The sequence below is a fragment of the Balaenoptera acutorostrata genome, chromosome 13 (genome assembly GCF_949987535.1).
Source record: "Balaenoptera acutorostrata chromosome 13, mBalAcu1.1, whole genome shotgun sequence".
In the NCBI taxonomy this organism is placed as follows: domain Eukaryota; kingdom Metazoa; phylum Chordata; class Mammalia; order Artiodactyla; family Balaenopteridae; genus Balaenoptera; species Balaenoptera acutorostrata.
In genome coordinates this window covers 54,517,472-54,535,053 of record NC_080076.1, presented here as the reverse complement: position 1 = coordinate 54,535,053, position 17,582 = coordinate 54,517,472, and the positions used below count along the sequence as shown (strand labels likewise).

General features: G+C 36.2%; 1 protein-coding gene across 7 annotated transcripts in view; it reads right to left on the bottom strand.

Moving 5' to 3' along the window:
- ESCO1 (establishment of sister chromatid cohesion N-acetyltransferase 1) overlaps positions 1–17,582 on the bottom strand; it is a 67,065-nt gene that overhangs the window by 38,451 nt on the left and 11,032 nt on the right. For 3 of the 7 annotated variants that reach the window (XR_452506.3, XM_057527286.1, XM_007197632.3), the window contains 3 exons: positions 7,390–7,492; positions 4,093–4,195; positions 1,720–3,851 (listed from right to left, as the gene is read on the bottom strand). Coding sequence is in view for 6 of the 7 variants with exons in the window: in XM_057527286.1 (XP_057383269.1) it covers positions 1,720–3,267 (1,548 nt within the window). In the remaining variant the exon portion in view is untranslated. Of the gene's footprint in view, positions 1–1,719; positions 3,852–4,092; positions 4,196–6,377; positions 6,440–7,389; positions 7,493–11,289; positions 11,371–15,197; positions 15,288–17,582 lie in introns of all 7 variants that reach the window. The other 4 variants (XM_007197633.3, XM_007197634.3, XM_057527287.1 and 1 more) reach the window with 4 other exon arrangements.

Below are 17,582 nucleotides of genomic sequence, written 5' to 3'. Positions count from 1 at the left end.
TAGACACAAGTATAATATTGGTCTCTCTGTAGTATTCTAAACGTTTGAAACTCAAGACTTCTCAAGTAAACTTGTATGTAAATAAAAATTTTAACACAAGTTTCATAGGACTGTTTCTCATAACATTCCTCAAGATAGAGGTATTGCATAAATCCAAAGCACATCTCAGTAAAAGCAGCATTACAGAAGATCAAAATAATGTAGTCTAACTAAACATCTCTATTCTAGTAGTTAGTCCAAAGGAAATGGATTTCTTATTTCTCAATATATTCCCCATAAACTATCTGCCTTTTGAGTTTTGACAGGCATTTATGCAGCAAGGAGTTAAAAGATACATTCTGCAACTACACCTGGAGTGTAGCTGTCCATTTTTGACAAAGGCACACCCTGAAGAGAAAGCCACTCTGTGTCTTCAAGAGGCCACACTTATTACTCATTCTACCACTCACTACTTACTTTAATTACTATCACTATTTGAATAACTGTCTTCTAATTGATGCTTTCATTCACGTTTGCACAAAAAATAAAATCTAAGAGTACCACATTGTATCTGTTCCCTTTAAGTTCACTTTCAATTTTAGTCCACGAGAGTAGACAATAATCTATTTTGGGGGCTTCTGACACAAGCCCTGACTCCTTACTCAAATTTGCTTCTAGACCCAAATGCCTCAAAAGAGAACTTTAAATCACTCCTAAAACTTTAAGGTGACTTGACTTTTTCCTCTACCCACGATTTTTTTCTCAAACGATCTTCTAATATTCAGAGTATCTCACTGTAGAAAGAATGATGGGCTGAGAATCAGAACACCTGAATTCAAATCTATTTGCACAACCAAACATATGACCTAACTCACATTCCTCTATTGCTCTCAGCTTTCTCATTATAAAATTAAATAACTAAAACAAATTGGTGGAGTTCTAAAAATCAGTATTATAGAGCGCTAAAGTTTGACACACATAAAATTTCTGCCTACTGCTTTTATATATTGGTATTTTACCTATGATTTAATTTGGAAAGAAATGGGCTCAGCTGCTTTTATAAGGTTTCAAAACTACTTCTCAGATTATCATTCAAGTTTCTTCCAGCTATTTAGATTCTGTTTTTCAATTTACTTTTCCATTTTAAAACTTCTTGGCCACTACAATTTTATTCTTAGCCTGAGGACTGAATTATTTACATCTTTCAGACATTTTATTTGCCAATTGTTTAAAATGGCCACACAAGTCAAACCAAAAGGCATCTCTACTATTAGAAATGTTTAATTTTAAAATTTTATCAGGTGGGGAAAGTTGATTTGTGCCAGCTGAAATTAATTTTAACAACTTGGTCAGAATTGGGCCCAACTTCAGAATTGGGCCCAACTTCAAGTTCTACATTTTAGTCACTCACTATGAAACATAGTTTCTGTGGTTACAATTAATAGAAAAAGGAAACAAATCAGTGTGTTAAAGGAAAAAGAAAAGCTAGACGTCAACAGGTTTATGCTTCACATAAAATAAAAATGAAGGGTGAAAATAAGGAAACAATGACAAGCATTCATGTAAATATGAGACATCTAAAGGCGTCAGTAAGTTCTATCACTCACTACAAGATTGGGTTAATAAAATAGAATTCCTTAACATTTTACAACTTATTCTTAAGTTAAAATATGTTGTAAACACTTAAATCTTATCAGAAAGTACTCAGACACCTCTATGTACATGATGAAAATAGATTACCTTATCTGGTGTTGATTCAAAAGAATCTTTCTTCTGGTTATCCAATGGCTGATCAGGAGGTGGTTTTATCTGATTACCCAAATGACAATTTTCAGGAGGCTTTTTGGGGGTATTATTAATGTCAACTGTAATATCATTAAGTTTAACTTCTTCAGAATTAATTTCTTTCATTTCTTCCTGCTGGCAAGCTTTATTTTTATCATCATGTGGTTTTGACCCTAAAAATGTACTTTGAGTCCCTGGATGATGCATTTCTAATGCAGGCAGTGAAAAACTGGGTTGCAATAAGCACAATTTAGGGGAAAATTGAGAGTCTAATTTATTCTGCTGCACAGAGTTAAATTTTGAGAGTTTAATTTTAGTCCAGTTGGAGTTCTTTTTAGCTGAGTTGTTTATTCCATTTAGAATACATTTCACAGGCTTTGTTTTTCTACTGGGGAAGAAACGATTACACTGAACATCCTGACTTGTTTCCTTCTGATGAAGTATTTGTCTTTCAGTATCAGTCTCTTCCAATTTTATTTCTGTAGGCTTCTCCTCCTTTACATTTTCCATTTGTGAAGATTCCTTTTTTACCTCTACAGTATCTGACTCAATTTCACCAGCAATTTCTTCACAGAGCTGGAGAATGCTCCCTCGTTTGCTCTTTCCTGCTTGCTCCAGCTCATTATCTATACTTTGTTCAGGCACTGATGGCTGTGAACTTTTTTGGGATTTTGCACTAGTATTCACTTGTGTATGAACCGACTTCTTCATCTCATTCTTTTTAGAGACCACTGAAGTAGCCATTTTTGATCTTTTTATCTCAGAAGAAGTTATAGGCACAGATTTTGTTTCCTCTTTTCTAGTATTCTTCTGAAGACACGTTTCAGATCCTTTTATGCACTCAGAACTACAAGTATAAGCTGTCTGATGCTCTACTTTGCGTTTTTTTCCTTTTGGGGAATTTATTACTTCATTAGTTACAGAATTTTCATCCTCTTTAGAATCAGACTTTATTTCCAGTACTTTTCTTTTCACATGTTTCTGATTTGTTTTAACTTTATTAGATTTACTCTGAGTATTGCTACAGTGCTCTTTTTTTGTTGGTGGCAAACTCTGTTTAACTGCTTGAACTTGACCCTGAATGTCTCTACTACGCAGAGACCTTGTTGAAACCTCTGTTAACTGTCGTAGTCTTTGTGATCTCCGGTTAAGCTGTTCATTTGATTTAGGGGTTTTGTGCACTGACTTTTTCTGAGATAATTTCTTCTGCTTTGTAGATTCTTGTTGTGAATGTCCCTTTACAGTCACCATATTTTTATTAATAGGCTTACTAGCTTTTTTATCACTGGATGCTGACCTTGTGCTCATGCATGTTCCTAATTCAGGCTGATTGACTTTACTTTCATTGGAAGATTTAACCAGTGATTTTATAGCTTCCTTTGGACCTGATTTTTTTACTAGATTCTTTTGAGAACCTTGAATTTGTGTTTCTAGATTCTTATCTTCACTCTTTTTAATAACACTGGAGGAATTTTCTTTTGATTTCTCCTGAATGGACATCATTCCTGAGTAAGGTCCTCCTTTTCTGAGTAGTTTTTGAGATTTTTGTGTCCTGGTAGTTGTAAATGTTGAATGTCTAGTATTATTACTGAGCAGCAGGTCTTAAAAATCAACTGATACTGATACACATTTTCAACAAAAATATTAGTTTGCTAAGATTTCTGTCATCCTTATGACATGAGAAAAGCTGGCACGAAGGCTGAAAGATATTTGCTTTACTTTGGACGAGGCAATAGAAATTTGAGGAAAATTTAAATCTAATCTGATATTTTCAGAACTTTTTATGAAAAAATTTTAATTCAAGTTTGATCTATTTTTTAAATTTTATTCAATTAATATCAGTTTTCAGGCCTAGCCCTATTACTGGAGGAGTTATTTATCACTGACCTGTCTGTTTTGACAAAGTTTTTGAAAACTTTTTTCTTCTGAAGTCTACAGTTATTGGACTTTGATTCATTGGAAACATGTCTTACAGTTAACACGTTTCTTTCCTCGTTTGTTGAGTCTGTTCGTTTAAAGTTCTTATCTAACCACTTCCGTTTAATAAAATAGTCTATTAATATAGATTTCCTTTTGTGCTGCCATTTCTGGAAAAATAAAAAAATAAAAATTAAATTTTGTACAATTCAAGAAATTTAGCAATGCTGATACTATACAGAAATAACCATGATTTACGTAAACTCTAACTTCTCTTTCTGAATTATTTAGTCTGTATACTTAAGGCTAACAGAAAAAAGTATCCCAAGTGCAGTCTTATAAATAATGGAAAACCTGTCTTATATAAGCATAGAATAGTTGAAAATCAATCTATTCCTTGAGGTTACTTACATTTCCTTTCCCACAAGAAAGAATTGATCTTTCAGCCACCATAACTCATAAAAATTTGACAAAATCATTCCTTATAATTTCCTTTCAACACATTACACAGCACCTAAAAGTAAAATATTTTAAAATGTTTAAAAGGTACAAAGATGTAATCATTCATTTACATCTCATCAAATCTATTAACCAACATGTTAATCTATACTCCATAATTTTATCCTATCCTACCATTAGTCTTCAGAGCTCAGTTTACACATAGCACTTAATTTTAGTATTTCTAACCTGAAGTAAACTATGGTACATGTATCCAATGAAATAAAACGTTTCTATTTCATTGATGAAATCGATTTTATGTTTTAAAAAAAGTTTTAAAATACAAAACACAATTCATAATATAGACATATAATGTTTAAGCTCGTAAAATCCTATTTTGAGGGAAAACAGTACACATAAATAACTATATTCATAGAAAAACAGTGACACACAGTAAAAAAGGCAGATTTAAACACACACATTTACCTCTACTCTCATGTAATACCCACCAAAAAAAAAGCAACAGATTAAAACGAAGCAAGACAAAACTATAAACCCAAAGGATGAAGAACAAAAGTGTAGATGATAAAAATTAAACGTACAGAAGCTACAAAGAAGGACAAATAACTAACCTCCAGACTCAAAAACACCTGATCCTAAACTAGAAATTGAGGAAAGCCAAGTGAGAAGCAGCTCTATGTAAACCACAGAATCCCTCAAGAAGCAGAAATTGGCAGTACCAGGAGATGGGATATGGGGAGGAAAATGGGACTCACAAAAGGGGAAGGACTGCCACACGGCCATTCCAATTACTACCACCCAGAAGGCTACCCCTGCACCACTCCCTAAAGACTGGTATAAATTTCTGGAAGGAGTAAAACAAAAGGTCTTTGGTCTGTGGGCTCAACAGTCACAGCTGAGGGAGGAAGTATCATACTGACAACAGAGGGAGTAAGTAGCAGTACACATACTGATTACTGAAACCCAATCCTTCCACCCCAAACCCTCTTTGCCTACTCAGAGACTCCCAGAGGACAGCAGCCTAGCCTATGCCTTCTAGGAAGGAAACTAAAAGATCATTTTCTAATGAATTTGACAAAACTAGAGAAAAGACCTAAAAAATACTGACAGGGCCCACAGTCATAAATCAGAGACACACACACACACACTCACTCACACCCTACCAGCAGGAGACTACCCACCATCCAAACACAGTTTCCAATCCGTTTTTAGTGTCTCACTTGTAACCATGAGCAAAACCAGAATCACCACATACAAGAGAACCTTAAAAAAAAAACAGGGAGGAAGTAGCTTGGAAGAAAAAAACCATGCACAGACAAAAACTAAAAATAAGTTAATTCATTCATGAAACAAATACATAAGAACGTTCACAGTACAAAAGGAACTCCTGAAAATTAAAACTAATATTAAAGAAATTAAAAAGTCAATAGAAGCAATAGAAGATAAAGGTAAGAAACAGCATAAGCTTATCACCATAATATATTCACCGGAAGTAAACCACAGATGGCTGGTGAAATAATAACAGAATAACAAATTAGAACCAAATCAAAATACCATTTTTTACCTATCAGACTGGCAAAAGATCAAGAAGTTTAACAACACAGTCTTAGCAAGGATTTGTGACAGGTTACTCTCATATTACTGCAGGTGATTCAATGTCTATGTAGGACAATTTGTCAATATCAATCAATATTATATTATAAATGCTAAATATCAATTTCATTTTCAAGACTTTATATTACAGATATACTTGCACAAGTGCACAAAGACACAAGTAAATACAAAATTCATTGGAACACTGGATCAACAGACTGAAAATCCACAACATCCATCATTATAAACTGCTTTATAATTAATGATACACTCATAATATATCATGCAATCATGTCAAAGCAGAGATGAGATTCAACTCAATTCCAGGCAAAATTCCCACAGGCTTTATATACAGAAACTGACAAGCTGATTTTAAAACTTATGTGAAAAAGCAAAAAAAAAAAACCAAAAAAAACCACATACAGTAGTCAAAGCCCTTTAAAAAAAAATTCGAAATACACTATCCGATTTCAAGACTTACTAAAAAGCTACAGTAATCAAGACAAAGGGACACAGAGATCAATGGAAGAAAATCCAGAAATAGACCCATACATTTATGGTCAGTTGAAAGAAAAGTCTGAAAAAAACAGTGGTGGAACTACTGGATATACAAGTAGAAAAAAAAAAAAAAAATCAACACTTACCTCACACAACACACAAAAATAAGTTGAGACTGATCACAGACATAATGCAAAACTATAAAACTCTAAAAGAAAAAAAAAGGCAAAAATCTTTGAGACTCTGAGGTAAACAAAGATTTTTTAGGAAGGAATCCTGTTCATTCCACATAAAAACTTGTCCAAAAATCTTAAAAGCAGCTTTGCGTACAATAACCAAAATCTGAAAACAACCCAAAAGTCGGGTGAATGGATAAACAAAAATGTGGTATGTCAATATAACAGAACACGCCGCAATCAAAGGGAACAAACTACTGGAACCACATGAATGAACTTCACAATCATGATGCTGAATGAAAAAGGCTAGACACAAAGACTATACAGACTATGATTCTACTTTTGGAAATTCTAGAAAAGGCAAACTTATCTACAGTAACAGAAAGCAGATGAGTCACTGCCTGGGGTCAGGAGTGGAGGGAGAGATAGATTTTTGGAGGTAATGGAAATGATCTCTATCTTGATTATGATGGTGGTTCCAAGAGTGTGTAAATCTGTCAAAATCCACCAAATTGTACACTTTAAAAGGGTGCAGTTTATTATACATAAATTATGCTTTAATAAATCTGTCTAAAAAATAGAACTGTAAGTAACTGATATGGACCTACAGCCGAGAAACATTGTTAAGCCAAATAATGCAAGGTGCATAACAGGGTGTACTTCCCTTTGTGTAAAAAGAAAAAAAGGGAGACAGTGGGAGGAAGGAAAGATATAGAAACATATGCTCGTTTATGCACACAACAGGTATGGAAGGATACACAAGAAACTAGTAATAGTGAAGACTTCTGGGAAAGAGAACTACGGGACCAACTGTGAGAAGTGTGACAAAAAAACACTTACTTTTCGCTAACTACCCCATTTTATTATGTAAACATATAATCTTGTCAAAAAAAGTTACATTTCTCTGAATATATTAAATATATTTGGCACCCTGACCAATTATCTTTGAAGGCACTGAATTGTAACAGTATAGGTCACTTACCTTCCTGAAATGAAAATCACATATAACTTTTTTCTTCAGGTTGATGGGTGATGCTTCTAATGAACGATGCTTCTAATAACTTCCTGTGTGTTTGGTTGTTAATCTTAAAAAAATAAAACAAAAAGAAGAATTCTATAGCTAAACAATCTATTAAAAAACATGAGAATACAGAAACGGTATTGTCTATTAACTGTCTATTAAGTGTTAAAACAACTTAGACTAAGCTAGACTAACTAAACAATGGCCTAGTGACGATTTTTCACTTGACATACAAAAATCGTGCAACTCAATACGGTCACCATCTCATTTTTTATACCATATAATAGATTTGGTTTTTCTTCAAAAATAACCACTACCTTCTATCCCAAACCCCACGTCCATGTAAGGAGTATATTATTTTCCTTCCCATCAGATGCTTAGCTTGACCATATGTCTTACTTTGGCCTCATTGTGGACAGAGCATACTCTCCTGCCCCCATAGCCTTGCATCTGATGATTTGGCCAATGGGGTGTTAGCAGAAAGTATGCAAACAGAGGTTTGAAATATCTTTGTGCAGTTGGTCTTGCCCTCTTGTTACCTCTGTCAACATCACAAGAAGAGTTTCAGCAGGTAGATGCTGCCCCTTCAGCCTAAGCCCCAGAAGAAACACAAACAGTAAGACTGGGCCAAACCCCAAATGAGGTGCCAAGCCCAACCCAAAGGGAGAATTAAAGCCCACCCACACACCCACAGCTAAGCCTAAGTCACCTAACCCACAGCAGCTCTACAGATATATAAGCAAAAATAACTGCTGTTTTAAACCACTGAGCTATAGGGCAGTTTCTCATTCAGCAATAACTGATTAATACATATTGCAGTTAAATTTCCTGGGAAGCTCCATATTTGCCCAAGATTAAGCCTCAGAGGTACAATAACTTGAAAAAACAGAAAATTCATTTAATTTCCTTTATTACTTTAGCGCCAAGAATTTTAATTTTAAAAATGATGAATTACCTTACTTTACTTCTTTTCCTCGCAATTTCTAAATATTTTAACATTTGGCAGTTGGGACCTACCATAATAAAAAGGTTAACTGATACACAAGTCTACAGTACTTGTCACTCACCTGTTCAGGTATGCTAAGGATCACTTCACTTTAGTTTGCCCTACGTGTTAAATCATTATCAACCTAGCATTATACAACTTAATAACATCCCTTTCCATTAAATAAAATCTTGCAATCAAGGACTGAAATGCATTCTCTAACCTGTTAACAAACTGACAAGATCCCTCCACAACCCAGAGCCAACTTATTAATAGAATTCTAATAAAATCAATATTGGTGCCAAAAAACAATAATCAAACTTAACATGGGACTTCCCTGGTGGCACAGTGGTTAAGAATCCGCTTGCCAATGCAGGAGACACGGGTTCTATCCCTGGTCTAGGAAGATCCCACATGCCGGGGAGCAACTAAGCCCGTGCACCACAACTACTAAGCCTGCGCTCTAGAGCCCACGAGCCACAACTACTGAGCCCACATGCCACAACTACTGAAGCCCGTGCGCCTAGAGCCTGTGCTCTGCGACAAGAGAAGCCACCGCAGTGAGAAGCCTGCGCACCGCAACAAAGAGCAGCCCCCACTCGCCGCAACTAGAGAAAACCTGCGCGTAGCAACGATGACCCAACACAGCCAAAAATAAAAAATAAATAAAACAAAAAAACCCATAAAATGATCACTTCAGAAAACCCACAATAACATTTATATAGAAAGATAATTTACAAAATATATGTTAGAAAGTACCTGAGAATTTAAGAGTACCTCCAATTTCCCAACAGTACATTATAATAAAATATACTCAAATTTTAATCATTAAAATATTTAGATTACATCACCCAATATATTTTTAAGTTTAAAGCGATTTTTTAAAAACCATTTTATAATCGGGAATTCCGTGGCAGTCCAGTAGTTAAAGACTCCGCCCTCTTACTGATGAGGGCCTGGGTTCTATCCCTGGATGAGGAACTAAGATCCCACAAGCTACGTGGCGTGGTCAGAAAAAAAAAAATTTTTATAATTGAGATGTAATTTGAGATAGGACTATAAAATTCACCTATTTATAGTGTACAATTTAGTAGGTTTTAGTATATTCAGAGTTGTACAACAATTGCCAGCGGTTCCATAATATTTTTGCCACCCCAAACCCATTAGCAGTCATTCTCTATTCCTCACCCCCCTTCCAGTCCCTGGCAATTACAAATCCACTTTCTGTCTTCATGGATTTGGCTATTCTGGATGTTTCATATAAATTAAATCATAAATATATGTGGCCTTTTGTGGTTGGCTTCTTTCACTTAACGTAACGTTTTCAAGGTTCAAGCAGGGTTGCAGCATGTTTCAGTAATAACTTGTGCTTTATGGCTAAATACTATTCCGTTGTATAAATATATCACATTTTGTTTGCCTATCCATCAGTTGATGGATTGTTAGATGGGCTGTTTCTACTTTTTGGCTATCATGAATAATGCTATGAATAATCCTAAAGGAGTTTTTATGTGAACATGTTTTCAAGTTTCCTGGGTATATACCTAAGAATATAACCATTGGGCCATATGCAAACTCTGTTTAACTTCTGAGGGACTGTTTTCCAAATCAGCTGCAACATTTTACATTCCCACCAGCTATGTGTGTGGGTTCCAATTTCTCTACATCCCTGTTAGCATTTATTATTAATTTTTAAAATTTTAGTTATCCTTTTAGGTGTAAAGTAGTATCTCATTGCAGTTTTAATTTGTATTTTCCTAATGAGTAATTATGTTGAGCATCTTTTCATGTGCTTATTGGCCATCTGTATTTCTTCTCTGGAGAAATGTCTATTTGAATCCTTTCCTCATTTTAAATAAAAATTTGGTCATTTTTCCTTTTATCATTGAGTTGAAACAGTTTACCTGGACATTAGACTCTCATCAGATGTATGAACCACAAATATTTTTCTACAATTCTATTGGCTGTCTTTTCACATTTTTGATAAGAGTCCTTTGATGTACAAAAGTTTTTAAATTTGATGAAGTCCAATCTATCTTTTTCTTTGGCTGCTTGTGATTTAGGCTGTCATATATAGGAAACTATTACCTAGTCCAAGACCATGAAAATTTACATCTATGTTTTCTATGAGTTTTACAGTTCTAGCTTACATTTAGATCGCCGATCCATCTTGAGTTCATTTTTGGTGGGACGTAGGGGTAAAACCTTCATTCTTTTGCATGCAGATGTCCAACTGAACCAGCGCCATTTGTTAAAAAGACCATTCTTTACTAATTGAGTTGCCTTGGCCCTCCTGTTGAAAATCAATTGCCCATAAATATATGGGTTTACTTCTGGACTCTAAGTTCTATTCCACTGATCCATATGATCTTATGCCAGTACCACAGTCTTGATTATAGTAGCTTTGTGGTTTGGGTTTTTTTAATTGAGGTATAATTGACATATTTTACTAGTTTCAGGTGTACAACATAATCATTTTAATATGTGTATGCACTGTGAAATTATCACAATAAGTCTAAATTAATATCTGTCATCTTACATAGTTACAAAAAATCTTTTTCTTATGATGAAAACTTTTAAGATCTACTCTCTTAGCAACTTTCAAGTATGCAATACAGTATTATTAACTATAATCACCATGCTGTACTTTACATCCTCATGAATTATTTATTTTATAGCTGGAAGTTTGTACCTTTTGGGCTCCCCACCCACACCCATTTCACTGACCCTGGCCTCTGTTCTTTGTATTTATGAGCTTGCTTCTTCTTTTGTTTTGGGGGGTTTTTGTTGTTGTTTCGATTTCACACATAAGTGAGGTCACACAGTACAACATTGTGATTTATAAGAATATATATATATTTGATCAGATGACCAACCTGTATTTCTCATATGTATTTGGTCTTTGTCCATGGTTCCTGGCTCACAGCTCACAAAGCCTTTGGAATTTGTAGAATTAACTGTTGAGAGCAATCAAGATGTCTTTTGTTATGTTAATGATGGCTCTGGAAAGCACCTAAGGATCAGAGCTAGTTGCCAGTGGAGCCAACCACGTGATTAGAGGGTTGGAACTTTCAAGTCCTATCCCTTAACATCTGGGGAGAAGAGAAGGGCTGGAGGTTGAATCAATCACCAGTGATTTAATCAATCCTGCCTATGTAACAAAGCCGCCATAAAAAAACCAAAAGGATAGGATTCTGGAGAGCTTCTGGACTGTGAACATGTGGAGATTTGGAGAGAGTGGTGTACTCGGAGAGAGCATGGAAGCTCTGAGCCCTTTCCCCCATATCTTGCCCTGTGCATCTCTCCCATCTAGCTGTTCCTCAGTTATATCCTTTTATAACAAATCAGTGATCTTAGTAAAATGTTTCTCTGAGTTTGGTGAGCTGCTCTACCAAATTAACTGAACCAGAGGAGAGGTCGTGGGAGCCTCTGATTTACAGCCAGTTGGTCAGAAGTACAGGTAACAAACTGGGCTTGTGACTGGCATTCTGAGTTGGAGGGGGTTGCTGGAACCTCCAGTCTGTAGCTGGTCAGTAAGAACCCCAAGTAACAACTGGGGCTTTTGAAGTGTTGGGGGGAGGAGGGGCAGTCTTGTCGACTGAATCCATAACCTGTGGGATCTGATGCTATCTCTAAGCAGATAGTGTCAGAACTGAATTGAATTACACCCTGCTGGTGTCTTAAGAATTGCTTGGTGTGGCGTGAGAAACACTACACACACACACACACACACACACACACACACACACACACACACGGAAGTGGGTCCAGGGACCTAATTTGTATGGTATTTATCTTACTCTGACTTATTTCACTTAACATAATGCTCTCCAGGTCCAACCATGTTTTCTTAAACAGCAAAACTTCATTCTTTGTATGGCCGAATAATATTCTATTGTGTACACATACCACATCTTTATCCATTCATCCATGGATGAACACTTAGATTGTTGCCATATCTTGGCTATTGCAAATAACACTGCAATGAACATGGGGGTACATATATCTTTTTGAGGTAGTGTTTTTCATTTTCTTCAGGTAAATACCCAGAAGTGGAACTGTTGGATCATATAGTAGTTCTATTTTTAATTTTTTAAGGAACCTCCATACTGTTTTCCATAGTGGCTCCACCAATTTCCATTTCCACTAACAGTACACAAGGGTTCCCTTTTCTCCACATCCTTGCCAACACTTTTTATTTCTTGCCTTTTTGATATCAGCCATTCTAACACGTATGAGGTGATATCGCATTGTGATTTTGATTTGCATCTCTCTAATGATTAGTGATTCTGAGCATCTTTTCATGTTCCTGTTGACTCTGTTACGTCTTCCTTGGAAGAATTCCATTCAGATCTTCTGCCCATTTTTTTACAGATTTTTTTTTTTTTTTAATTTATTTTTGGCTGTGTTGGGTCTTCGTTTCTGTGCGAGGGCTTTCTCCAGTTGCGGCAAGCGGGGCCCACTCTTCATCGCGGTGCGCGGGCCTTTCACTGTTGCGGCCTCTCTCGTTGCGGGGCACAGGCTCCAGACGCACAGGCTCAGTAATTGTGGCTCACGGGCCTAGTTGCTCCGTGGCATGTGGGATCTTCCCAGACCAGGGCTCGAACCCGTGTCCCCTGCATTGGCAGGCAGATTCTCAACCACTGCGCCACCAGGGAAGCCCCTTTTGCCCATTTTTTATTTGAACTGTTTTTTTGCTATTTATTGAGTTATATGAATTCATCATGTATTTCCAGATATATGATGTGCAAATATTTTCTCCCATTCAGTAAGTTGCCTTTTCATTTTGTTGGTTTCCTTTGCTGTGCAGAAGCTGTTTAGTTTGATGCAGTCCCACTTATTTTTGCTTTTGTTATTTTTGCTTTTGTTGTCAAACAATCATCACCAAGACTTATGTCAAGGAGCTAACTGCCTATGTTTTCTTCTAAGAGTTTTATGGTTTCAGATCTTATGTTCAAGTCTTTAATCTATTTTGAGTTAATTTTGGTGTATGGTATATGATAGTGTTCCAGTTTCATTCTTTTACTTGTGGCTGTCCAGTTTTCCCAACATCGTTTACTGAAGAGACTGTCCTTTCCCCTGTATATTCTTGGCACTCTCTCTCTTTTTTTTTTTTTGCCACGCCACGTCGCTTGCGGGATCTCAGTTCCCTGACCAGGGATTGAACCTGGGCCACACAGTGTTGTGAAAGCCTGGAATCCTAACCATTAGGCCACCAGGGAACTCACATTGGCTCTTTTTTCAGTTAAGTTTTTAAATGAGGAAATGTGACTCCTTCAACTTTATTTTTCTTTTTCAAGATTGTTTTGGCTTTTTGATATTAATTTTAAGATCAGTTTGTCAATTTCTGCCCAAAAAGTCAGCTAGGATTTTGATAAAGAATTGCGCTGAATCTGAGGATCAATTTGAGGAATACTGCCATCTTAATAATATGTCTTCCAATTCCTGAACACAGATATCTTTTCACTTATTTAGGTCATCTTTAATAATTTTAAACATTTATTCTTAAGTACTTTATTGTTTTTTATTCTACTATAAAAGGAATTGTTTTCTTAATCTCCTTTTTGGATGGTTCATCACTAGTAGAGAGAAATACAATTGCTTTTTGTATGTTGTTCTTGTATCTTATAACCTTGTTGAATTCATTTATTAGCTCTAACAGGTTGTTTTTTGTGGATTCCTTAGGATTTTCTCCATATAAAACCACATCATCTGCAAACAGATACAGTTTTACTTATTCCTTTCCAATCTGGATGCCTTTATTTCTTTTTCTTGCCAAATTGTCCTGGCTGGAACCTCCAGTACAATGTTGAATAGAAGTGGCAAAAGCAGATATACTTGTCTTATTGCTGATCTTAGGAGGAAAGCCTTCAGTCCTTCACCAGTAAGTGTAACGTTAGATACAAGCTTTTCATAGATGCTCTTCTATTCCAACTTTGTTGAGTGTTTTTATCATGAAAGATGTTAAATTTTGTTAAATGCTTTTTCTGCATCTATTGAGGTGATTATGTGATTTTTTTTCCCCTTTATTCTATTAACATGGTATATAACCTTGTTAATTCTCATATGTTGAACCAACTTTGCACTGCTAGGATAAATCCTATTTCGTCAGGGTGTATAATCCTTTTTATATGTTGCTGGATTCAGTTTGCATGTACTGAGTTGAGGAATTTTTATGTGTATATTTATAAAAAATATTGAACCATAGTTTCTTTTCTCGTGATGTCTTTGTCTAATTTTGGTATCAGGGTTTTACAGTGGCCTCATAGAATTAGCTCAGAAGTATTCCCTCCTCTTGCATTTTTTGGAGGAGTTTAGGAATGCTTGGTGTTAATTCTTTAAACACTTGATAGAATTCACTGGTAAAGCCATCTGGGAGTGAGTTTTTCTTTTTGGATGATTTTTTGGTTACTAATTCAATCTCTTTGTTATAGGTCTATCCGGATTTTCTATTTCTTCTTGACTCAATCTCTTTCTAGGAATTTTTTCATTTTATCTAGGTTATCAAAATTGTTAGTGTATTCAATTGTTCATAGTATTCCCTTGCAATCCTCTTTTTGATTTCTGTGAGGTTGTTAGTAATATCCCCTCTTTCATTCCTCACATTAGTAACCTGAGTCCTTTTTTTCTTGTTAAAACCATTTTTTAAAAAAGAGAAAAGCAAACTAGGCTACCTTTAATTTCTAGGCACAACAGCAAATCAGCAGTTTCTTTAACTGCTCTATAGCAAACTGTCAATTCTGTATATTGCACCAAATTTCATTGAGATAAGAAAAACACTGACCTTAAGCAGCAGCTGCTTCCATCCTTCTAATCCCATCTCTCATTCTTGAGAAGCAAAGTCTCTGTGAACCAGCTGCCCCATATGGGGTAGCTGCCAAAGACAGAATTAAGTATCAACCCGAGGCTTCTACTTACTTTTAATTTTTACTCAGTTTCTCCAGATACACAAGGCGGGGGTCCTAACCAGAGGGACCTGTGTTTATAATCTATTTTGAGAACTTTATGCTTGATATTAACAGACCATCCAACTACAATTTCTGCATGCTTAAAATAGGCAGAACACAGAGTAGCAGTGCATTACACCTACGTAATACAAGATGCACTTGAAAAAAGTGGAATTTTCACAGTAGGAAAAAAAATGAGTGTCCTCCACCAACAGCCTCCTTCTTGGATTCGTGCCCAGTATTCAATGGGTCATGATCATTTCTGTTACAGGTCTCAAAAGCAGGAAGTAAACAGGGGCAGCAGCATTCATCCATCTACATTCATGTACAGATTAGAATGTTCCTTAAATCACCCAAAGCTTAAGGACAAACAGAAATATTAGCAAATTTAAAGGTCCTAGAATAAAAAATTAATATTTGTTCTGGTGTATATCTGCTAGAAATGATACAGGTTCCCACCCTGCTGAGTACTACCAGTGGGCTCTTATTTTTTACAAGGTGGGTAGTAAATGGGAACTCAAGACAAAGATGCAGGGACATCTAGGGCAGACATAAGGAGGCTGAAAACTCTATAAACTCCCAAATCCCTTGCCTACAAAGGTACACCCACCCCCAACCAGCCTTCTGAGTTAAAACCTTTCAGTTACTGCACCTGGAGCAGGTGCCTCAAAAGGAAATACATACCAGTTCTCCCCAGTCATATGAGAATTAGATCCCAACACAGTCCAGAGAAATAAGAGACCAGTCCCAGGAGGAAACAGTCTCTCTACTAACCGTCAACAGGAGTCTGGAGAACAAGAGTGAATCTAAAGGTAATAAACCAACAAAGATGGAATATAAGGCTTGATAAGACTATTTATTGTCATGGGTGGACTCACATGACATTCTCTTTCTTCAAAAGGGCAGACAGCAAATATTTTAGGCTTTGTAGCTCACATACAGTCATGATTACGTATTCTTCTTTGGTTTTTTATTTTTTTTACAACCCTCAAAAAAAATGTAAAACCATTTTGAGGAATGAAGGAAAGGAGGAGAACTGACTAAATTTGGCCCAAGGGAAAAAACAGTTCATCAGTGCCTGCTCTAGAGGACACCAAAGCATTAAATAGTCTGTTAAGGGACTTCCCTGGTGGTCCAGTGGTTAAGACTCCGTGCTCTCATAGCTGAGGGCCCAGGTTCAATCCCTGGTCAGGGAACTAAGATCCCACAAGTGGCGTGGTGTGGCAAAAAACAAAACAAAACAAAAAACCAAGAACCTTAAAACAAAAAGCAATATTAAAGAGTCATATCTTAATGATAAAAGCTTCAATTCAACAGGAAGATGTAACAATTTCAAACTGCACATACCTAAAAACATAGTCTGAAAACGTGTAATTCCCAAATTGACATATACAGTCCCCTAATTAAAAGAACTACAAGGAAAAATATATAAATCCAAAACTGTAACTTAGAGATTTGGAAACACCCCTCTCAGCAACTGACAGACAAGCAGACAAAAAAACAAAACAAATGCACAAAAAATCCAATATACAGAATTATGAACTAATTATACAGAATTATGAACAAGACAAGTAATTCTAAATTTGACCTAATAAATATATACACAGGGTTTCCCCGGTGGCACAGTGGTTAAGAATCCGCCTGCCAAGGCAGGGAACATGGTTCGAGCCCTGGTCCGGGAAGATCCCACATGCCGCAGAGCAACTAAGCCTGTGCGCCACAACTACTGTGCCTGTGCTCTAGAGCCTGCGAGCCACAACTACTGAAGCCCACACACCTAGAGCCCGTGCGCCACAAGAGAAGGCACTGCAATGAGAAGCCCAGGCACTGCAATGAAGAGTAGCCTCTGCTCGCCGCAACCAGAGAAAAGCCCGCGCGCAACAACGAAGACCCAACGCAGCCAAAAAATAAAATAAATAAATTTAAAGAAACAAATATATACACAACATTATCCCAACAATTGCAAAATATATTCTTTTCAAGCACACATCGAACATTTACAAAGGTGTCCCCAAATACAAGTCCTAAAGCAAGCCTCCACAAACATCTAAGGAATGATACCACAAGTGCTCTCTGATCACAATGCAATTATACTAGAAATGAATAACCCACAAAAGTCTAAGTAGAAAATGCCCAGATGTTTGGAAATTTTAAAAATCTATTTTACATAAACCGTAAGAAATCACACTTAAGAAAATCACAAGGTGGGTGAACCTGCCCTA